We start from the raw sequence: 24,937 nt of genomic DNA, 5'->3' as shown, positions 1-24,937 counted from the left end.
ATCCTGGGCTCCGGGGGACTGGGGAGCCGGGGGTGCGGCGCGGGTTCCGAGGCCCGTTGGCCCCGCGGGCAGGCTTCCTTCCTCGGGAGAAGGGGCCGGCGGGGGCCTGCGGTCCCCAGCGCCAGCGCTGTTCTCCGGCGGGTCGCGGGGACTAGGGCTCCGGGCGGTCTCCTCGAGAGCTCTGCCTTTTCATTCCCTTTGGAAAAATCGCCTCCTGAGAGCCGTGGCTGTCTGGATAACCGTGTTTTGGCTTACTTTATAGATAATAGAATGTGTCCCTTCCAGCTGGGCCTGAGGCGTCCGAATCAACCGTGGAGGAAAACGAAGATGACATCCAGTTTGTGAGTGTAAGTAGCAGCGATATTTAGGTTTTTCCGAGTCAGAGATTGTGTGGGACAAGCCGCGATGTGATTTCCCTCGCCTGTTTACTCATCATTCAGCAAACGTGTGGACGTCTCATCCCGACTGGACAGTGTGGAGCAGGGCACCGGAGTAGGTATCAGAGTGGACACCGTGGAGCAGGACACAGGAGCGGGTATCAGAGTGGACACCGTGGAGCAGGGCGCAGGAGCGGGTATCAGAGTGGACACTGTGGAGCAGGGCACAGGAGTAGAGCGTTTGCCCAGAGAGAGGTCTCAGCCGCTTCCTTAGCCATCGCAGAGACTGTGGCCTGCGAGCCTGTTGGAGCCTGGATCCCGCCTCCCCTTCTCCTTTGCACATGGAGCCGCTGGTGTGCACAGTGTTCTCCTAACACTGTGTTTGAATTGAGACCAGAGTAACTTCTGAAAGATGGCCCCCAGATTAGGGAGAAGGGGCTGCTAGTGATGGGGAAGGAGGCGGGCTGCAGGAGGTCAGCATCAGAGCCTGTGTGTCTCTGTAGAGTGGGGGCAAGTGCCCTGAAGACCTGACTGAGCTCTGAGGTCACCCTGTTACATCACAGTCCCGCAGGGCAGGTTCATGGTATTTTGTGCACCTCTAGATAGGCGTAATGTAAGTGTTTATGATATGTGTTTTGCTTTGAGAAATACAGTAAGACTATAAAATTGATTTGGAAAAATAGGTACAATTTTAGTGTCATACTCTGAGGTTTAAATGCATAATTATGTTACAAATTCTGACAGTTAACATATCCACTTGTGTTCAGCTGAGGTTTAGAACTCAATTTAAATTTATTTTAAATGTAGAGAATTTTTTGTATCTTTGCATCCAGAGGATTGTATATCCAACCTGATAGAACCTCTTATAAATAGAAATAGCCTTGTTTACAAGTAGAGGATTAAAATTTGACAGCTCCATAAGAAGTGAATTATATGCTCTGAGTGGAATTGCAATATGAGAAGAATCTAGTAAAAATATTCCTGTTGCATTTAAATGGTGCCACAGAAAAATTATAATTCAATTCTATTTTAAGCTACATTCAGATCATAATTTGCTTTCCTCTCACCCCATCCTATGCTGGGTTCCATCAGGATGTGTTTATTACTATATTTTTTATAGTACCATCCAGCAAAGATGAAATACTACTGGGTACAACTCTCTGCTTGAGTGTTCTCAGATACAAAAAATTTTGCGTTCTTTTTATATCTTTTATCAAGAAGAATATTACTACTTGATGTATTCTGGTTTAGGTTTCTTAGTTTTTTCATATAAATCTAATTTTCCAGCCATCAGTTTGCATTACGGCATAGCATCCTCTCTGTATATTGCCATATATGTAAACACCAAACTAAACACAATATTGTTTATTGATGCTTTTGAACTGTGGTGCTGGAGAAGACTCTTGAGAGTCCCTTGAACTGCAAGGAGATCAAACCAGTCAATCCTAAAGGAAATCAGTCCTGAATATTCATTGGAAGGATTGATGCTGAAGCTGAAACTCCTATACTTTGGCCACCTGATGCAAAAATCTGACTCCTTGGAAAAGATCCTGATGCTGGGAAAGATTGAAGGCAGGAGGAGAAGGGGACAACAGAGGATGACATGATTGGATGGCATCACTGACTCGATGGACACGAGTTTGACCAGGCTCTGGGAGCTGGTGATGGACAGGGAAGCCTGGCGTGCTGCCGTCCATGGTGTCTCAAAGAGTCGGACACAACTGAGCGATTGAACTGAACTGAAACACAATATGCTGAAAGAAAGGAATGACGAAAATTGGGGAGTACAGAGAACACCGGTATCTTTGGCGTAATTTTTCTGAAGTTCAGTGTACTACAGAAGAGGCCACCAGCTGGCTTACTGTTCTCCTGGCCCTCACTCTACATTAGTACTACATTACTGTCTGTCTGGATTGGTTATCTTAACTAATCATCCCCCATTTCATACTCTGCTAATCTTCCTGAAACACACCTCTAATGTGGTTCCCATCTCAACACTACTAACTTGATTCCTTTGCCTGTAGAATAAAATCTAGATTTTGACTGGGGTATTTAAGGCCTTATTGATGTTAAAGGTAGTATGTGTGTAAGGAGAGGATTGAGGAAATTTGATATTTGATTTCATAAGGATAAAGAGGATGAAGCTGAACTATCAAAGAACTCCATGATTTTGAGCTTAGAGATCTAAAAGATTATTGATAACCATCCCAGTTGTAAAATACTGTACCATGATATCTGTATTTTTAACATTATCCTTGGACTGTTTCCCTATTTCCAAGGAGTACATGGCTTTTTCCCCTCTCTGTATATTTAGGCTCTTTTCGGGTTTTGTCATTTTGCGTTATTGGTCTTCTCTGAATCTTTACCCCTGCTGCTTCTGTTTCTGATTATTTTGTGCCACCTATGAGGCCTCTTCTTCATAGGAATTCTTGTTAATTCCAACCAAACAACCCCAGTGATTGTAAATGTATATGTGGTTTCAATGATTGTTCATGACTTGTAAGTTTGCTGACTTCCTTTTTAGGAGAGACCATCAATACCTGTTCTTGAATACATTGAGCTGATCTTGTGGTGATGATAAAGAGCCTAGAACCTATGGTAGTGATGTAAGTATGTTTATATTTCTTCAATTCTGTCATTAAGTGCAGTATGTTCTGGATATGGCTTGAACTGGCTTGCAAGAATCGATTGTTAAATTTGAGCTGATTGTTAAACATAGATATTATTAAACTTCAAGTATAACTCAGCCATAAAAAAGAATAAACATGCATCAACATGGATAGACCCAGAGATTATCATACTAAGTGAAATAAGTCAGAAAGACAAGCACAAGACAAGGATGATATTACTCACATATGGAATCTAAAATATGATACAAATGAACTTATGTACAAGACAGAAATAGACTTACAGAGATAGAAAACAAGCTTACAGTTAACGGAAGGGAAAGAGGAGAGAGGAATGAATTAGGAGTTTGGAATTAGCAGATACAAGTTCAGTTCAGTTCAGTTCAGTTGCTCAGTCGTGTCCGACTCTTTGCGACCCCATGAATTGCAGCACGCCAGGCCTCCCTGTCCATCACCAACTCCCAGAGTTCACTCAGACTCACATCCGTTGAGTCCGTGATGCCATCTAGCCATCTCATCCTCTGTCTTCCCCTTCTCCTCCTGCCCTCAATCCCTCCCAGCATCAGAGTCTTTTCCAATGAGTCAGCTCTTCGCATGAGGTGGCCAGAGTACTGAAGTTTCAGCTTCAGCATCAGTCCCTTCAAAGAAATCCCAGGGCTGATCTCCTTCAGAATGGACTGATTGGATCTCCTTGCAGTCCAAGGGACTCGCAAGAGTCTTCTTCAACACCACAGTTCACTGCTATATAAAAAGAAGATAAACAACAGGGTCCTATTGTGTGTTATAATAACCTATAATGGAAAAGAATATATATAACTGAATCAATTTGCTGTAAGCCAGAAGCTAACACAACATTGTAAATCAACTGTACTTCAATTAAAAAGTTCAAGTGTATAAAAATTTAAAAGTAAATAGGTTATCATTACATTTAAGGTAATAGATACGCAAACCTCTCTATATCCTAATGTCTGCACACTTGAGGTTATTTATGTCTGTTGTACTGTGTGGTAGAAACACTATAATGGTGTGCTCCTGAAGGATGATGGGAGTATTTACAGCGAGATAGTTGACAGACTGCAAAGCAGGGGTTGGTTTATTATTTGTTGATTGTCTAAACTGAAGAAAGTGATAGGTGAAATCTTAATATGGATTAAGCTTAAAAATGTAATATGTCTCTAACTACTAGATGCTATTCTGTATGAAAAATTGAGGAAATCTTGCAGTATTTGAAAACTCTTCATTGATTCAACAAAAATGTTGATGTATCATTGATGAATGAGTGGAGTTCTGATATGTATATTTTTTAACTTTCTTAATCATGCACATGAAAATATCAACCATTCTTCACACTAGAACTGTCTTTACTTGTATAATATATGAGCAACTTTTATGTTGAATTGGGTGATAATAAAAAATTAAGTCAGATTTTGTGACATTATTATTGGCAATATAATTTAAAAAACTGATAGTGGATTTTTCAAGAAATTACAAGTCATTGAAGTTATAGGCACAAACTGAAAATCAAGGTAAGTATTCGGATTAAATTTTATTCCTAAAATTAAGAAATCATTGACAGAACTTTTTGCATTAACCCTAAAAGTGTTATCATAAATTTTACTTATATTTGTAAAATTATTTTTCAGATTTTGTTCCCTAAGATGACAAAATGACAGGGTGATTTTTTGCATTTTTTAAATGCGAAGAAGGTGAAAACAGATACAGAAAGTAGCGATAGTAATAAGAACTATTGTGGGTTGTCTAAGTCAAAGGAATTGGATTTCAAATATGCTGAACAACCAATCATTGAAGAAAAGCCATCATCTTCATCAAAGGAAAAAAATGGATAATCTTGTGCTTCCAGATTGTTGGAATGAAAAACAAGTGGTTGTGTTTACAGAACAGTACAAATGGCTTGAAATAAAAGAAGGTAAATTAGGATGTAAGGATTACTCAACAGTTCAGCATTGGGATTAAAAGCAGAAGATCATGTCCACATGTCCAAGGAGTGGATTGCATATTTGGTAACCCCTAATGGCAGTTATACAACTACTAGACAGGCTTCTCTGCGAAAAAAAATTAAGGAGCATGATGTTTCTAAAGCCCATGGTAAAATTCAGGATTTGTTAAAGGAATCAATTAATGACTCAGTTTCTAATTTAGTGCATAAATGTAATAAAAATATTGATGCTACTGTAAAAGTTTTCAAGACGGTTTATAGTTTAGTAAAATATAATAGACCTTTGTCTGATATTGCAGAGGCTGTAGAATTACAAGAAAAAATGGGATGAGAATAGCAGAGCATGTTGCAAAAGAAATGAAGATGACAATATAGGATATTATAGAAGAGAAGGCCCAAATCTGTGTTATAGTTGATGAGGCATCCGCGGTTTCAAAGAAGAGGATCCTCGTGATTTATGTCCAGTACACAGTATAGTCAGCTCCTGCACTGGTTATGTTGTTTGTTACTTTAAAGGAACTGGTGTCAGCCACAGCAGAATGTATCTTCAATAGTTATTGAGCACTTTAAATGATTGTGGCTTTACTAATGAATATTTGAAAGCAAATTTAATTGCATTTTGTCCTGATGGTGCTAATATAATGCTGGGTAGAAAGTCTGGAGTAGCCACAAAGTTGTAGAAAATTTTCCTGAAATTATTATTTGGAACTGTTTAAACCATCAGTTGCATTTGTCACTTGATGATTCAATATCTGAAATAAAACAAGTGAATCATTTAAAAATACTTCTTGATAAAAGTTGTTCCAATTATCATCCGCCTAATAAAAATCAACACAAGCTTTTAGGGAATGTACCTAAAGATCTTGAAGTTGAAATTCTTAAAATTGGCCAGGTAAAGGGACCCAAGTAGGCAGCTTGTAGTCTACAACCAGCTACTGCTGTGTGGCATGCATATCCTGTATATATTTGCATTTCTCTCATTTGCATTCTGGTTTGGCAAAGAGGTTAGATAACATTCCAATTTCTTGTAAAACCTTGCTTTAATGATTGACATTCTTGAATAATTTTGACTACTTTTAACTGCACTACAGTCAAGCTCAACTAACATTCAGAAAGCACAAAAATTGATCAAATGCACAATAAAAACCTTGGAAAATTAAAAAATTGGTACTTGAAAGCATGAATCTCAAATCGAAAGTTTGATTAAATCAGGTAAATTTAAAGATACTCCATTTTGTAGAAATAATAAATTTAATGCCCTTCCTAGGAACATGTTACTAGAAAATGTAATTCAACACATGAACTTATGTCTTTTATCAAACAGGAAGCATGATGAAAGTATTTTGAATTATTTTAATTTGCTAGAACCTTCTACATGGCCTTATGAAGAAATAACTTCACCATGGATAACTGGTGCAAAAAAAATTATTTGTGTGAAATTTTAAAATTTGAAGTTGATTTGAATGATTTTGGGGAATTTGTAAATAATAATATAAAGTCAAACAATATTTCAGTTCCTAAAGCTAATAGCACCGTTGTAGTCAGTAGTGCTGAAGTAGTGCTGAAGCTGAAAGAGGTTTCCATTTAATGAACATAATTTCTACAAGGGTGAGAAACAGTTTAACTATAGGTCATATATCCAATTTAATGACAATAAATTTGTTGGAAAAAGAATTAGCTGGTTGGGATGCAACTGCCTTTGTAAAATCCTGGTCAAACTGCAACCACAGGTTAGCTATAGATATGAGAGTTCAGCAAAAGTCGACAAGAGCCTATGAGAATCAGCTGGCTCTCTGCAACTTACAATAAAGGGTATTGTGTTGGAATTCCCTTGTGGTCCAGTGGTTAGGACTCGGTGCTTTCACTGCTGTGGCCTTGGTTCAGTCCCTGGTAGGGAAACAAAGATCCTGCAAGCTCGCCAGAAATAGGATTGTGTATGATTTATTATTTGTAAGTTATGTGTTCTGCATACTATATATACATAAATTTTTATTTTGAAAGTCAGTTGTTAAACTTTTATCCATATATTGCTGTTTAAAGGCATTCTCCAAAGAGATTGTTTTTAGGGGCAGTGATTGTTTTTAGGAGCAGTGGGTTTTTAGAGCTTGGCCCATGTCTGCTAGAGTAGGCTGACTGTGTATTTCATGGACTCTATAAGAACATCCAATGATTCCACTTTTGCTTTGTTTTACATTTAGTAAGGATATAATAGAGTAATATAACCCAGATTATTTCTAAACCCTGAAAGTTACAGCAAATAAAAGAAAAATAGAATAAAAACTACAATCCTTGTGGCTTTTGTCTTTCTTATTTCCCTATCTATGTTATCAAATATGGTAACCACTAGCAACATATGCCTATTAACATTTGAAATGAGTAGGACTAAGGAAGCAAATGTTTAATTTTAATTAAATATAAAAAGGAAAATATTGTAAAATATTTTATTGAACTCACTTGTTTTTTAAAAAATACATTTTAAGCTTGTTATCTTGCTTAAAAGGTGATTGTTAGAGTGTGCTAAGTCTGGTATTACATATAAATATCACTGAGTTAGTGTCAGTGTATGTATTCAGTGTTTTTTTTCCTTTGAATCAACGTAACATAGTGTGTTTATCTGAATATTTTAGGTTGACAAAAGGAATTATAGTGATTACTTTTGTAAATCAGAGTTGGTGATTAAAATAAGGTGCTTGATTATTTTTCTATTTTAGACATGAATACGAACAATTTTTAGTTTAAAATGAAGGCATACTGAAAAGAACAAGCAGAGCTGCAGAAGCTAGCACTGCACCCAGGACAGCAAACAGAAAGACTGGAGGAAGGTGTGTGGCATTCTCACAGTGAATGATGGTTGCAGTTTGTTACGGCAGAGGAAAACAAGCTATAATTTTACACAAAATAAGACAGTGAAGTCGACAGTATTGAGACAGTTCCAGAAAATGCATAATGAATGAATGAATGAAGTTACCTTTCAAAGGTCAAAAAAGAATTGAAATTTAGACCACCTGAAATCTCAGTGAAATTTCTAACAAAAAATTTTCAAAGGATTGAGTATGTTAAATTTGGCCAGATATGAAACAGCTTGAATTCTTGCATGAAAAAGAACTAGCTTTACATAGATAGGTAGTAATATTAATTATTTCAGTTATAGAAATTGTTAGAAATTTATGAGTTAAAGCCTGAAAATATCTTTTGAAAAAAAGTAGTCTTTAGTTGTCACCAAACGTTGCTTATGGAATACAGAAATTTATAACAGTATTAAAGATTAATTGATTCAAAAGCTGAAAAATTACAAGTACTTTTCTTTAGCTTTAGATGAGTTATGTAACAGAAGAGTTGCTGTCCAGCGAACACTTGGAGTACCTTTTGTCTCATCAGGCTTAAAAGCTTATGAAATAACTTCAGTTCATGGCCTGAGAAGTCAAATGTGTATAGCTATATTTTAATTAATTATCAAAAGAATTTCAGCTAGATGAGGAAAAAAAACCAACTCTTTGCCACAATAACTGGGGTTCCAGCTAGGTTAGGTCAATGTCAGATTTCACTGGGATTTTTAAATGAGTCGTGTTTCCCTTATTTCTTTGTTCCATTGTTTGATACAGTTTGAAAGTATTTGGGCTCAGTTTTCTGAAATGGTTTCTCTTGAGAGATGTCATGAGTACAGTTGTTAGGTGTTAAATGCTATGAATCAATGTCAGCTTATAGGAGGATTACTGAACAAATTAAAAGACAGTAAATTTAGTGATCTCTGCCAGTTGGTTGAATTCTGAAAGAAACTTACTATACCATTAACACCAGTTCAAGATTTTCCTGCAACAACAGAAATGCTAGCCAAATACTTAATTAGTAATTAGAGAAAATGGCAGTTTTGTGCCCAGTATTACATAGCATATGAATGATCTAAATTTGAAATTCCAAATATGGGGAAAAGCCCATTTCTGCTACCTAGGCAAGTACTAGAATTTATTTTGAAATTGAAACTTTAAAAATCAGGTAACTTCACACATATTTCTAATATGAATCAGTATGGGTCAGATTTTAACTTTGACAGTTATATAAATTTACTATAAAAACTACAAGAAAAAAAATTTTAATGTTATTTTTGATCAATTTAGAGTTGCTTTTCAATTTACCCACTAACACTGAATTCAGTATTAATGTTACTGAATTGACATAAGATTTATTGAATTTACTTAATTTGGACAAATGTAGTTTGTAAACTGATGTGCTTTTGCTCTGAAGGCAAATCAATTCTTTTAAAAAAGATGAACAGGAATTTTTCTGTGTGGATTTAAAAATAAAAATATTTTCTTTAAGTCTCCTCGTGTCATTCTTGCTCCTTCCAATCCATCCTCCATAATAACTCAGGAATGGCCATTCTGAAATGTACATTTATTCTTAAAACTTTTATTGGTCAAGAAGATATTCAGATAACAGAAAACCTAACTTAAATCACTTGAATGGACTTATTTTGAATAACAAACCTGGAGAGGGCTGCAGGCTTTGTTTGAGTAGCTCGATAGTGTCATTACTGTGTTATCTGGGATGCTTTTGGCCTTTTAGGGTTACAGGATGGCTGGCACAGTTTTGTACATGCTGGATTGAAGGCAAGAAGGCCAGGCTGGAACAAACCCTGGATATCAAAAAATTCAGAGCTTTGCCAGAAGCCTTTTCAAGTGGGTTTACATTTCACTGGCCAGAAGTGTATGAATGTGGCCATCCTTCATTGTAGTTGAGGCTTAGAATGTGAGCTTTTACATTTCCTGCTTCAGTAATAAAGGCAGGCAAGCGGGGGAGGAATGTGGTTTACCATTTTTCTCCCCTGCTGAAAATTCTTTGCTAGTTTCCTACTGTCTTCAGTCTTTCTGCTTCCCTTGTAAGAGTTCAATTTTTTGTCTCCACACCACCCCCTCCAACTAGGTAGTGAGTTTCTGGGAAAGAGTTGGGCATTGGTGATTAGTAATGTCTATCACATAATAATAGAATCTCAGTAAATGTTTGCTTAGTTTTGGGTGTTTCCTATATGTCAGTTCATTTTTATGAGTTGTTTACATGTCTAAATATTCCTATTTCCCAGTGAACTTTTAAGGGAAATAAGATACTCTTCAGTTTTAAATTTCAGATATATAGTTTTTATGCCTTAATTAACCTTTCATGTTTACTTTGAAGAGAAATTGAGGTGGTCTTAAAAATTAGTTGGAAATATTTCCTATTTGTTTAATGTTGTAGTGATGTTCATGGTTTAGAATTTTCAACAAGATTTTTCTACTTACCATTTTTAATAGCAACTGATAATGTAGAAAACAAACAAAAACATCTTAGAACCACTGAGTTTTTGCCTCATATATCCCAGGCTTGGAACTGAAGAAGCCAGTAACCTGGAAATGCCAGTGGTTGCAGACAGGAAAACCCTGCAGAAAGCCTGCCCTCTCTAGTCAAAGGATCAGGGAAGGGCAAGCTAGCAAGACAGAAACTATTTTTCTTGATACAGTAACCTCTCTGCTTCTGCCCACTACCACAGAAAACATGGTAGCTTCACCCAAATCGCCAAAGGCCGTATGGAGAGCCTAGACTTCATCTCTGCCAGTTTATAAGGAAGCACCACTGACCTGAATCCCACCCCACTGCGCTGATATCAGAGGAGGCCTAATGGAGAGTCATGACTTTTACCTTTGCTCAGCATTAAGCCTCTTCCTCAATTTCAGGTATTAACAGAAGATAACTAGGAAGCCTGGACTACTTCACTACCTGGGAGTAACTAGGCAACAAACCACATCCCCCTTCCTGCTTCTAAATTGGTATCTGTGGAAAGTTTAAGATCTAAGGTCTCATAACATAATAACCAGTTGTATCTGTTTCAATAATAAAGTCACATGTCATTCCTAGAACCCAAACTATCTCAAGTGCAAAAAGAATAGATACCAACTGAGTTGCCATAGATGCTGGAATTATACAGATTTTAAAGCAGTTGTCATTAAATGCTTCAATGGGCAGTTAAGATCATGCTTTTGAATTTGGAACAAAAACATAGAATGTATCTGCACAAAAAGAGTAAGTCTCAGAAATGGAAGATGTAAAGAACCTATCTCATGTGAAGAGTCAACTCATTGGAAAAGACCCTGATGCTGGGAGGGGTTGGGGGCAGGAGGAGAACGGGATGACAGAGGATGAGATGGCTGGATGGCATCACCAACTTGATGCACATGAGTCTGGATGAACTCCAGAAGCTGGTGATGGACAGGGAGGCCTGACATGCTGTGATTCATGGGGTCGCAAAGAGTCGGACACGAGTGACTGAACTGAACCGAAAGAAGATCCAAATGAAAACTTTAGTAATGGAAAGTATAATAACCAAAATAAAAACGCTGGATTGATTCAGGAGAAGAATGGATGGAACAGAGGAAGGAATCCGTGAATCGAAAAGTAAAACGATACAAGGTACACAAACTGAACAAAGAGAGGAAGCAGACCTGGGAAAAAACAATCCAGCTACAGGGACCTCTGGGGCTGTAACGGAGTTTGGTGTTCATGTCACCAGGGAACCAGAAGAAAAGGAGGGCACAGCTAGAAAAGTATTTGAAGATACATTTTCTGAAAACTTCCCCCACTGAGCAAAGACAAACCTCAACTCAAGAAGCCAAGTGAATTTAAAGAAGATAAATCCAAAAAGATCCATACCAACTGTATAGAGTCTGACTTTGGAAAACTAAAGATAAGTCTGGAAAGCTTTGAGGAAAGGCACCTTACATATAGAGGAAGATAATTTGAATAACAGAAGAGACCAGAAGGAAGTGGCACGGTTTTCAGATACTGAAAGAACTGTCAACATAGACTATATGGTGAAAATATCCTTCAGGAATGAAGGAGAAACCAAAACATTTTCAAATGAAGGAAAACTAAGGAAATTTGTCATCTACAGACCAATGCTAAAATGAATGTTTAAAGGAAGTTCTGTAAACCATTAAAGGAGAATCTTGGAACATCTGAAAGAAAATACAGTAAGTAAAAAATAAGAGTAAGCAGAAAGCAATATTGTGTTACTTAAATGTGGACTTAAATTTGTTGTGAATATATGTTGCAAGCACTGGAAAAAACCACTGAAAATTTTAAAAAATATAATTGATATGCTAAGAGAGAAGAGAAAATAGGATCATAAAAAATGCTCAAGTAAAACCAGAAAAGGCAGGTAAAGAGTGGAAAACAAAAACAAAAGAAGGAAAAAAGAACAAGGTAACAGATGTAGTATATGTTAATCTCTCTAGACCAATAGTCATTTTATTTATTTATTAAAGTTTTTATTTGTTTGACCATGCCACGTAGCTTTTGGGATCCTACTTCTTCAACTAGGGATCCAACCTTGGTTCCCTGCTATGGAAGTGTAGAGCCCTAACCACTGTGAAAGTGAAAGTGAAGTCGCTCAGTTGTGTCTGACTCTTTGCGACCCCATGTACTGTAGCCTACCAGGCTCCTCTGTCCATGGGATTCTCCAAGCAATAGTACTGGAGTGGATTGCCATTTCCTTCTCCGGGGGATCTTCCCAACCCAGGGATCGAACTCAGGTCTCCTGCATTGTAGACAGACGCTTTACCATCTGAGCCACCAGGGAAGTCCAGGGAATTGCCCCGGTAGTCACTTTTTAAATGTGAATGGTCAAAATATGGTAATTAAAAGAGATTATCAAGTAGATTAAAAAAGTAAGATCTAACTATATGTTGTCTACAGAAATATTTAGGTATAAATCTAACAAAAGATGTGTAAAGTCTATATGAGGAAAACTTAAAATTCTGAAGAAGGGAATCGAGATCTAAGTAAATGGAGAGATATTCCAGGTTCATGGATAGCAATACTCAATACTGTTAAGATATCAATAGCAATTGCTATTCAGATGTGCAGTGCAACTCCGGTTCACCTTCTTTTCCTTACAGCCTATCTCTTCATACTTCTTAGGGCTCTTGTAATCTTCTTTGTCTCTGATAGTCTAGAATTGGATGAAAATGTGCCTGTTGTTTATCTTTTTAAATTTACTGTGCTGGGTGTATGATGGACCCTTTCAATCTGGATATTTATATCCCTGAATTCTGGGAAAATTTATTACTTTTAATACAAATCCTATGTATATGTTCTCCCACCCTTCCTTCATTTTATCTCTCTCTGCAGTTTTGTGTGTGTGTCTCCCAACCTTCTTTCTTTTTTCCATTTCTGGGACATTTCCTTGGCTATATAACTTCCAGACATCTATTGAATATTTAATTTCAACTGTCAAAATTCTAATTTTGGAGACCTGTTTCTTGTTCTCTTGTTTCATTTCCAATAAAATACAGTGTTTATTGCTAGATACCCTCTAGAAAAAATTTTTTTAAATATTATTTTCTGGGTAGTATCTGTCAGTCAGTGTGGTAGTCACTCAGTCATGTCCAACTCTTTGAGACCCCATGGGCTGTAGCTCACCAGGCTCCTCTGTCTGTGGAATTCTGCAGGCAAGAATACTGGAGTGGGTAGCCATTCCCTTCTCCAGGGCATCTTCCTGACCCAGGAATCAAACCTGGGTCTCCCGCATTGCAGGCAGATTCTTTACCATCTGAGCTACCAGGGAAGCCCCATTTTCAGCCAGGATTCTCCCTCTCTTTTTTTCTTGCTATCTTAGATTTACCTTTCCTCTCAAGGGTCTTAGTATTTGACCCTTGGATGTTTTTACATATCTAAATGTTGAGTCCCTTGGTAGAAAGCGATCTCTGTGGGGGATTATCCTGATTATCCTCGAGCTGAGACTGACTCCTTTGGTACTGATTTGTTCTCCAGAGGAGCCTGTGGTTCTCCTAGTGATAATACTTTGCACACATGACAGGAAAAAGGGGCTGGAAATGACAGTGTTCCCCAAACAAGACTTTGAGCGAATTCTCTTTAGCTCTTACTCAGGTGTCCTGGGCCCTGGATGTCTCCTTTTCACTTACTGCCGAGAATATCTTGTGAATAGAGATGTGCAAGACGTGTAGGAGAAGGGATTTAGGGCCCCTTTATGCAGTCTTTCAAGCTCTCTTTGTTACATGGAACCTTATCTCCATCATCTGTTACAACCTGGTGTCAGTTCTGAATCCCTCCTGGGTTTTCTGGGGCAAGCTGGTTTGTTTCCTCTATCCTGTGAAATCAGTTACTACTCTATTTCATTTCTCACAAAGGTTTTTCAAATGGCTCATGGAGATGATACCAGATAATACACCATTAGTTTATATGGATCAAATGAAGTTATGTGTGTAAGATGCATAACAGATTACCTGGCATGAAGTAGTCATTCTACATTCCCAACACGATGATGACAAAAGAAAGTCTCCTCTGTTGCTGTATTTATGGACTTATTTTTTAAATATTCATTTCAGAAAAAAAGTGGGAGAGAAATGAAATTAATTTATGCCTTATTCTGCCATTTTAATGTCCTAATTACTAGAGATTATAATACCTGATAATTACAACAAAAAAAATTTTTTAAACAATGTTTTGACAATTTTCATAAGTTTTTTAACACTGATAAGTTTTATGATCAGTCTTGCCTAATCCCTCTTCCCTTTAAATACCTTTAAAATTTTCATTGGAATTGTCACCGTTGTTGTTTCATCACTGAATTGCGTCCTACTCTTTGTGACCCCATGGACTGTAGCACACCAGGTTCCTCTGTACTCCACTATCTCCCGGAGTTTGTTTAAATTCATGTCCATTGAGTCAGCGATGCTATCTAGCCATTTTGTCCTCTGCTGCTCCTTTCTCTTTTGACTGCAGTCTTTCCTAGCATAAGAGTCTTTTCCAATGAGTTGGCACTTTGCATCTCGTGGCCAAAATACTGGAGCTTCAGCATCAGTCATTCCAATGAATATACAGGGTTGAATTCCTTTAGAATTGGCTGGTTTGACCTCCTTGCTGTCCAAGAGACTCTCAAGAGTCTTCTCCTGCACCACAATTTGAAAGCCATCAATTCTTCAGTGCTCTGCCTTTTTTATGGTCCAGCTCTCACATCTATACATGACTACTAGAAAAACCGTAGATTTGACTGTTCAGACCTTGGTTGGCAAAGCGATGTCTCTGCTTTTTTCCCAACCCAGGGATCAAACCCAGGTCTCCTGCATTGGAGGCAGATGCTTTAACCTCTGAGCCACCAGGGAAGCCCAACTAACACAATACAACTGTATAATTATAAGGTATTTGATTTAGGTCATAGCTGCATGGCCTAGTGATTTTCCTTACTTTATTCAATTGAAGCCTGAATTTTGCAGTAAGGAGTTCATGATCTGTGCCACAGTCAGCTCCAGGTCTTATTTTTATTGACTGTATAGAGCTTCTCCATCTTTGACTGCAAAGAACATAATCAGTTTGATTTTAGTATTGACTATCTGGTGATGTCCATGTGTAAAGTCATCTCTTATGTTTTTGGAAAAGGGTGTTTACTGTGACCAGTGTGTTCTTTTGACAAAACTCTGTTAACCTTTACCCTGCTTCATTTTGTACTCCAAGTCCAAACTTGCCTGTTACTCCAGAAATCTCTTGACTTCCTGCTTTTGTATTCCAATACCCTATGATGAAAAGGACATAGTTTTTGGTGTTAGTTCTAGAAGGTGTTGTAGCTCTTCATAGACCTGGTCACACAAGCATTGTACATATGCTTTAAGCAATCCACTTAAAACAAGCAGTGATACATGTCATGAATAGTTATATTCTGTGAGAACTTCACTACAGAATTTTTTTTTCATCCTGATCATTGGGGTCAAAAGTATGGTTAGAAGAAAAACAATAACTTTCTATTTTTATAGAAAGAAAAACATTTGGTAAACAGTGTACTTGAATAGTTGGATGGTTCTTATAGGCCCGCCTCCCTGGTGGCTCAGGTGGTAAAGAATCCTCCTGAAATGAGGGAGACCTAGGTTTAGTCCCCGAGTCAGGAAAGTCCCCTGGAGAAGGGAATGACTACCCACTCCAGTATTCCTGCAAGAAGAATTCCATGGACAGAGAAGCCTAGCGGGCTACAGTCCACGGGTTCACAAAGAGTCAGACATCACTGAGCGAATGTTTGAGTTTTCAGTTTCTTACAGGCCTGGTCCAGAAATTGATAGCTTATGGTGAATGGTATTGGACTCGTGATCTCCAAAGAAGAAGAATTTGGGACCAGGGGACCAGGCTTGATCACTCAAGATCTTTTGTATGGGAGAGTTTTATTAAAGTATGAAAAAGGGACAGAGAAAGCTGACATAGACATCAGAAGGGGGACAGAGAGTGCCCTGCTTGCTAGTCTTTAGCAAGGAAATTATATACTTTTTAATTAGTTATTACAATAAATCAAAAGAAAGTCTCAAGTTTGTGAAAATTTTACCAGACCCACTCCCACAATTTACGTTTTAGGATAACAGGATTAGAAGTTAACAATAGAAAGATCCTACCAAACCCACGTTTCTGACAAAATATGGTCTGCTGGAGAAGGGAATGGCAAGCCACTTCAGTATTGCCTTGAGAACCCCATGAACAATATGAAAAGACAAAAAGATAGGAGACTGAAAGATGAATTCCTCAGGTCAGTAGGTGCCCAATGTGCTACTGGAGAAGAGTGGAGAAATAAACTCCAGTAAGAATGAAGAGACGGAGCCAAAGCAAAAGCAACACCCCGTTGTGGATGTGACTGGTGATGAAAGTAAAGTCCGATGCTGTAAAGAGCAATATTGCATAGGAACTTGGAATGTTATGCCCATGAATCAAGGCAAATTGGAAGAGGTCAAACAGGAAATGGCAAGAGTGAAAGTCAGCATTTTAGGAATCAGTGAACTAAAATGGACTTGAATGGGTAAATTTAACTCAGATGACCATTATACCTACTACTGTGGACAAGAATCCCTTAGAAGAAATGGAGAAGCCTCATAATAAAAGAGACCAAAATGCAGTACTTGGATGCAATCTCAAAATGACTGAATGATCTCAAGGCAAACCATTCAATATCACAGTAGTCCAAGTCTATGCCTCAACCAGTAATGCTGAAGAAGCTGAAGTTGAATGGGTCTATGTAGACCTACAAGGCCTTCTAGAACTACACCCAAAAGAGATGTCCTCTTCGTTATATGCGACTGGAATGCAAACATAGGAAGTCAAGAAATACCTGGAGTAACAGACAAATTTGGCCTTGGAGTACAAAACGAAGCAAGGCAAAGGCTGACAGAGTTTTGCCAAGAGAACACACTGGTCATAGCAAACACCCTCTTCCAACAACACAAGAGAAGACTCTTCACATGGACATCACCAGATGGTCAATACTGAAATCAGATTGATTATATTCTTTGCAGCCATAGATAGAGAAGTTCTATATGGTCAGCAAAAACAAGACCTGGAGCTGACTGGCTCAGATCATGAACTCCTTATTGCCAAATTCAGACTTAAACTGAAGAAAGTAGGGGAAACCACTAGACCATTCCGGTATGACCTATATCAAATCCCTTGCAATTATACAGTGGATATGACAAGTAGATTCAAGGGATTAGATCTGATAGAGTGCCTGAAGAACTATGGATGGAGGTTCGTGACATTGTATAGGAGGAGGGACCAAGACCATCCCCAAGAAAAAGAAATGCAAAACAGCATAATGGTTGTCTGAGGTGGCCATACAAATGACTGAGAAAAGAAGAGAAGCGAAAGGCAAAGGAGAAAAGAAAAAACATACCCATTTGAATGTAGAGTTCTAAAGAATAGCAAGGAGAGATAAGAAAGCTTTCTTCAGCGATCAATGCGAAAAAAAAAAGAGGGAAACAATAGGATGGGAAAGACTAGAGATCTCTTCAAGACAATAAGAGATACCAAGGGAACATTTCATGCAAAGATGGGCACAATAAAGGACAGAAATGGTATGGACCTAACAGAAGTAGAAAATACTGAGAAGAGGTGGTAAGAATAAACAGAAGAACTATACAAAACAAAGATCTTCACAACCCAGATAATCATGATGGTGTGATCACTCACCTAGAGCCAGACATCCTGGAATGTGAAGTCAAGTGGGCCTTAGAAAGCATCACTCCGAACAGAGCTAGAAAGGTGATGGAATTCCAGTTGAGCTATTTCAAATCCTAAAGGATGATGCTGTTAAAGTGCTGCATTCAATATGCCAGAAATTTGGAAAATTCAGCAGTGGCCACAGGACTGGAAAAGGTCAGTTTTCATTCCAATTCCAAAGAAAGGCAATTCCAGTAATGTTCAAACTAGTGCACAGTTGAACTCATCTCACACACTAGTAAAGTAATGCTCAAAATTCTCCAAGCCAGGCTTCAACAGTATGTGAACTGTGAACTTCCAGATGTTCAAGCTGGATTTAGAAAAGGCAGAGGAACCAGAAATCAAATTGCCAACATCTACTGGATCATCGAAAAAGCAAGAGAGTTCCAGACAAACATCTGCTTCTGCTCTGTTGACTATGCCAAAGCCTTTGTGTGGATCACAACAAACTGGAAAATTCTTGAGGAGATGGGAATACCAGACCATCTGACCTGCCTCCTGAGAAATCTGTATGCAGGTCAGGAAGCAACAGTTAGAACTGGACTTGAAACAACAGACTGGTTTCAAATCTGGAAAGGAGTACTTCAAGGCTGTATATTGTCACCCTGCTTATTTAACTTATATGCAGAGTACATAATGCAAAATACCGGGCTGGATGAAGCACAAGCTGGAATCAAGATTGCCGGGAGAAATATCAGTAACCTCAGATATTGAGATGACACCACCCTTATGGCAGAAAGCAAAGAAGAACTAAAGAGCCTCTTGATGAAAGTGAAAGAGGAGAGTTAAAAAGTTGACTTAACTCAACATTCAGAAGACTAAGATCATGGCATCCTGTCCCATTACTTTATGGCAAATATATGGGGAAACAGTGGAAAGTAACAGTTTATTTTCTTGGGCTCCAAAATCACTGCAGATGGTGACTGCAGCCATGAAATTAAAAGACATTTGCCCCTTGGAAGAAAAACTATGACCAACCTAAACAGCTTATTAAAAAGCAGAAACATTACTTTAGCAAAGTAATCTAGACAAAGCTATGATTTTTCCAGTAGTCATGTATGGATGTGAGAGTTGGAGTATAAAGAAAGCTTAGTGTCAAAGAATCGATGCTTTTGAACTGTGGTGTTGCAGAAGACTCTTGAGAGTTCCTTGGACAACAAGGAGATCCAACCAGTCCATCCTATAGGAAATCAGTCCTAAATATTCATTGGAAGGACTGATGCTGAAGCTGAAACTCCAATACTTTGGCCACCTGATGCAAGGAACTGACTCATTTGAAAAAGACCTGATGTTGGCAAAGATTGAAGGCGGGAGCAGAAGGGGACAATAGAGGATGAGATGGTTGGATGGCATCATGGACTCAATGGACATGAGTTTGCATAATCTCCGGGAGTTGGTGATGGACAGGGAGGCCTAGTGTGCTGCAGTCCATGGGATTGCAAAGAGTCACACACAACTGATCGACTGAACTGAACTGGACTGAACCAGACCTACTCCCATAATATACATTCTGAGATACCAGAATTAGTCAGAAGGTTTTCAGGAAGGAGAAACTGTGCTCAGGCAGGATACATTGTTTTTATATAACCCCTAGTACAGAGTTTAAACTGAGTTGTTTGTTGTGTAGACATCAGTTCCAAGTGTAAAGAAAAAAACTGTTTCATGTGGCTAAGACTAAGGGATGTAGAGAGAAAAAGAAAAAACAAGACATTTGTCCTTTCATCCTCCTTGAGAATTCCAGACCCCTGTCTTCTCCTTGAGAATCCCAAATCCCTCTCTCCTTGGGGACCCCTGGACTTCTCATCAACCTGCCTAGGAATTGACTCTCTCAGTATTTCATGCCTGTATTCCATTGTTGTCTAGACAGTCCAGTGCAGAGGCCCTTCTTGAATGGGAAATGTGAATTCAAGGGTCAGTTCCCTCCAGCTTTGTTGCACATGTGCTAGTTAAGAGTACTTGATATACGTTCTTTTATCTAGTTTGGAGACAATCCTTTAAATGTTGTCTTTTTCAGTGTGTATAGTCTCTTAGTTGTAGTTCACAGGACAGCTGATCTTTATTCAAATATAGATTATTATGATCACGTTTAGAAAAGCTTAGAATATTATTCTGCTAATTCAACTAAGCTTTGTAATAATGTAACAGAGCACCAAGGAACCATCTTGGACATAGATAATAAATACTAAGCCTCAGTAGATAGAAAACTTTAATATCCATGAAGGTATACTATGTATATTATGGAGTATTATGAGACATAATTTTCCTCTCTAGATCATTCTTTCTACTGAAGTGAAGCCACTCAGTTGTGTCCAACTCTTTGTGACCCTGTGGACTGTAGCCTGCCAGGCTTCTCTGTCCATGGGATCTTCCAGGCAAGAATACTGAAGTGAGTTGCCATTTCCTTCTCCTTTCTGCTAAATCCAGCCAAATTAACGCTTATTCATTCAAAATAAGTCTGGTTTCAACAAATGTGGCCTGATCATTCATATAATTGCTCATATGGGCTGCTGCACTGGAGCCTTTCATTAGGATCTTGAGTAAACTTTTAAAAGGCCTCTCAAGGCCAAGAAAGCCGTGCCCATGGCTTGCCTTCAGATTTTGCCTGTAATATCTCTTTTTTAGATATCCAGAATATCTAGATTCTTGCACATGTCAAGAGACAATCCATTTCATTAGGTTCATAAGTTTGCTCAGAACTGAAGAATCTCCAATTTCTGGAGGAACCAGATAGACAGAAAAGGAAAATATTTTAATTTTACCCAGAGGTGTACATTACCAAATTGTTGTAAATCATAAGTAGCTTGTAGAAAAGGGCTTTTCAACATCTGAAAAACAAAGATTAGAAGCCAGTAGTATGTCAGACAAGTCATAAAAATTATAATCATATTTAACTGTCCATTTAATCCCATATAGTTAATCTTTGTTCCATTTGAGTCCAGTTTTTTTTCCTATTAGTTTTGTCAACCTTGTCTCATGATTAAGGATGGTAGTGACAGTGATAATTTCAAGAGGTTTGTAAAGTTTTTGTTAATGTTTGTATGATTTGTCCAGTGAAGTGGTTGTCTTGATCACTGGATTGTAGAACCTATATTCCGGGTGGGAAACATATTTTGTAACCTTTTCCTTTTCACTGTGAAAGCATCAGCCCTGTAGCCAGGGAAGGCTTTAATCCATCCAATAGAAACTGAGGTTTTTTAGGGAGCCAGGAAAAGCTAAGCCACCATCTTGGATTTCTCAAAGCCTTGATTTTTTTTAAAGTTATAGCTATTGTCTATTCATTTAAAATTCACTGATTTAGGAGTAGACTGTTGTCATGTTTTAAGGACATCAGGATAGCAAAAGTCTGACCATCATTATTTGTAGAAGCAGAATGAACTTTATTTATATGTGTCATAATACTCATAAATCATTGTGAAATGGTACTCATTTACTTTATCAAAGTAACAAAATATTTTTTAAAAATATAGATCATTTACAGCCAAAGAAATTTACATAGTCTGTTATCAAAAGTCATATTCCAAGAAAATTTTGTGTTCTTAACAGAGAAAACCAAATTCCAATGTGATACTAGCTTACTGTTAATAACAAAAGTTGTTTATCTAGTTAATTTTAATTTGAAAGTCCTTTCTATAAATCTTGAAGAGGTGGTATTTTTCTAAGGCATCAGAGTGAAACAATAGCTATCTATAATGACAGAAAGGCTCGAGAAGACATACATAAAATCTGACTACAATGCAATTGACAAAAGTACCTTGGTTACTGCTGTGACACGTAGCACTTTAAGACAGTAACTAGAATTATGACGAAAAACATTTTACCAAGACATACAAGATCTTTATGCTGCTGCTGCTGCTAAGTCGCTTCAGTTGTGTCCAACTCTGTGCATCCCCATAGACGGCAGCCCACCAGGCTCCCCCGTCCCTGGGATTCTCCAGGCAAGAACACTGGAGTGGGTTGCCATTTCCTTCTCCAAGGCATTAAAGTGAAAAGTGAAAGTGAAGTCGCTCAGTCGTGTCCGACTCTTTGTGACCCCGTGGACTGCAGCCTACCAGGCTCCTCCACCCATGGGATTTTCCAGGCAAGAGTACTGGAGTGGGCTGCCATTGCCTTCTCCGAAGATCTTTATGAATTCTGTACAATTTCTAGATTATCTGTACTGGCAACATTTACCATACAGTATTACCTGAGAAGATTTGTTACTTATTTGACAGTACTTCCCATGTGCCTAGGGCTTCCCTGGTGGCGCAGAGGTTAAAGCGTCTGCCTGGAATGAGGGAGACCTGGGTTAGATCCTTGAGTCAGGAAGATCCCCTGGAGAAGGAAATGGCAACCCACTCCAGTAGTCTTGCCTGGAGAATCCCATGGAGGGAGGAGCCTGGTAGGCTACAGTCCACGGGGTTGCAAAGAGTTGGACACGACTAAGTGACTTCACTTCACTTCACTTCACTTCCCACGTACCTTCCTATCGCTTCTCTAGGGGATCTTCCTGACCCAGGAATCGAACCAGGGTCTCCTGCATTGCAGGCGGACTGTTTACTAACTGAGCTACCAGGGAAGCCTTTTAACATACCAAATGAACCTAATTAGTTTAATATCTATCTTTGAGCGGCCTAGGGCCTTCCCATGTGGTGTTAGTGGTAAAGAACCCACCTGCCAGTTCTGCCAATGCAGGAGACGCAAAAGACACAAGTTCAATCCCTGGGTCAAAGATCGCCTGGGGTAGTAAGTGGCAACCCACTGTAATATTCTCGCTGGGAAAATTCCATGGATAAAGGGACTTGGTTGGCTACAGTTCATAGGGCCACAAAGGGTCAGACACAACTGAGTGACTGAGCACATTGGGATGCCACTGAAGCATCCCAAAGTTAGCTAGAGGTCAAACGAACTTTATTAGAATTTGGTCTTAGGAAGTTTCATAAAAAAATATAGAGTTTAGAACATTCAGTGAGACAGGATCATAGGTCACTGTGAAACTGTAGTTACTCATTCAGCCAAAGTAACAATGAAAGATTTCAAAGGTAAATATAGAAGAGATCACTTAAGAGGTAAAGAAACTTACAGTCTGTTATCAAAGGTGGTTCAATATCTTAAGAAAACTTGTATCATATACAAAATACTTTTCTTGGGGTCCACTTTCCACAAAACTTTTTATCACTCTCTGTATCCCTTATTTCATTTGTCCATTCAGAAACAGCCACCTGTAAGTCAGATTTATTTCCTTTTCCCTTAAAATGTAATTCTGTTCCTCATACCTTCTTTTGCAGCCGTCTCCTGCTTCCATGGGCTTCCCTGATGTCTCAGTTGGTAAAGAATCCGCCTGAAATGCGGGAGACCTAGGTTCAATTCCTGGGTCGGGAAGATCCCCTGGAGAAGGGAAAGGCTGCCCACCCCAGTAGCCTGGAGAATTCCATGGGATGTACAGTCCATGGGGTCCCAAAGAATCGGACACAACTAAGTGACTCTCACTTCACTTCCTGCTTCCTTTACATAGTGAAATGTTTCCCTCATCATTTTGGTAGCTGTAATTATGTGTTGTCATTTTTAACACTTTAAAAAAAAACCCTCTCTCCAGTGAGAAACAAGAAGAAAGCAATTGTGAACTGTTTGTCATATGGGCATTCTCTGATTAGCAAACTTAAGAACATGTTCTGTAACCTCTAAAACATGCATTTTCCAAAAGCATAAATTCTTTTCTCAAAGTGGCACAAGACATGTTTAATAAATGCAAGCATCCTTAGTTTCTCTCTTTCAAGAAGACACAAGTAGGTAAATTTAGATTTGTTTCATTTGTAAGCACTTACTTTTCTTTAAGCCAATTAAGTGGAGCTCATTTACACATTAACCTCAGCAATGTTATCCAAAGACAAAGAAACATACTGAGAGATACATATATCCAGACAGAGATCTCATTTCATTTTTTTATATTTTTATCAGGCGTTGTAATTAAATGTATTAGTTTATAAATAACAGAATAGTCAAATTTACATATTTGATTTAAAATTGTTTTCCCCTCTTGGCTTGAAGTTCTAATAAGTATCCCAAGGCTGACGTCCCAGGAAATCTGGGCTGTGTTTGTACTTCAAGGACATGATAAGAGTTAACTTCAAGTTTTCTTCTGAGAATGTTTTTATTCTCTTGAGAGTTAGTGTTCTGAAAAAATGTATTGTATCAAGCTAGCTTTCTCTAACTGCACATGCAAAAAGAACAAGTTTTGGAATTTCAAAACAGTTTCATCTCAACTGATTTTTCCCGGAGCCTAAAGAATATTATGACCACATGATGTTAAATTATTTTTTCCTTATTTATAAGTTTATAATTATTGGTTTACCAGTCTGCAAAAATTTTCTAGGGGGTCTGTCAGATGAAATTCAAGGAGCACTTCTCATGTTGAGTCAAATTATTACTATATACTCACTGGCAAAACCAAAGGAAACCAAATCCTTGTCAGCCAAACAGAAGCCACAAAGCAAAAAAAAAAAAAAAAAAAAAAAACAACAAAAACCAAAACTCAAGTAGCCCAAGGCTTAAATTGGCTTCCAAGTCCTCCTAAGCCTGTGGCCTTAGTCCAAGTGGGCGCCTTACAAACAGGATGAAAAAAATCCTCCAAAGGGAACATAAGGTTCGCCAAACAGACAAGGTCGTGGCCTCAGAGTGTATGCTGGAGGACTTACCAAAGTGCTGCCAGAGGTGTCATGACATCCAAAATGCTACTTTTCTCCTTCCTCAGAATATTTTCTCAGCAGGAAGTCAGGACTGTTGTGGGCAGTAGAGGAGGATGTCCTCAAGGGAAAGGTAGCTTTGGCAGCTGCTAGGGAAGCCTCTCTCCTATCTTCCATCCCTGCCCCATACACCAACTATCAAAATGGCAGTCTGGATATGATTGGGACATGGCCCTGTGGTGGGGGAATGCCTGGCCATTTGGCCTCCAGAGGAGTCTCCCAACCACCCTCTGTCCCCTCCACCCC

General features: G+C 38.5%; 2 protein-coding genes, 1 long non-coding RNA gene and 1 other non-coding gene across 4 annotated transcripts in view; all 4 read left to right on the top strand.

Annotated features, from left to right (window-relative positions):
• ZNF451 (zinc finger protein 451) overlaps nucleotides 1–24,937 on the top strand; it is a 126,190-nt gene that overhangs the window by 169 nt on the left and 101,084 nt on the right. The window lies entirely within an intron of this gene.
• Nucleotides 261–24,094, top strand: LOC138425774 (uncharacterized). The gene is made up of 3 exons (XR_011251389.1): nucleotides 261–347; nucleotides 2,902–2,983; nucleotides 23,237–24,094. It is a non-coding gene; the product is annotated as an uncharacterized lncRNA (long non-coding RNA).
• On the top strand, nucleotides 4,663–7,247 carry KIAA1586 (KIAA1586 ortholog). Its single transcript, XM_069564067.1, is given in 10 exon segments — nucleotides 4,663–4,836; nucleotides 4,838–4,967; nucleotides 4,970–5,287; nucleotides 5,290–5,511; nucleotides 5,514–5,636; nucleotides 5,639–5,920; nucleotides 5,923–5,978; nucleotides 5,981–6,383; nucleotides 6,386–6,513; nucleotides 6,516–7,247. Coding segments are annotated over 10 exon segments (2,091 nt in total). The 3' UTR covers nucleotides 6,771–7,247.
• TRNAF-GAA (transfer RNA phenylalanine (anticodon GAA)) lies at nucleotides 23,259–23,331 on the top strand. The gene has a single exon. It is a non-coding gene; the product is annotated as a tRNA-Phe (tRNA).

The sequence above is a fragment of the Ovis canadensis genome, chromosome 20, assembly GCF_042477335.2.
Source record: "Ovis canadensis isolate MfBH-ARS-UI-01 breed Bighorn chromosome 20, ARS-UI_OviCan_v2, whole genome shotgun sequence".
NCBI classification, from domain to species: Eukaryota; Metazoa; Chordata; class Mammalia; order Artiodactyla; family Bovidae; genus Ovis; species Ovis canadensis.
The sequence above is the reverse complement of the archived record's forward strand: the minus strand, read 5'-3'. Positions and strand labels throughout refer to the sequence as shown.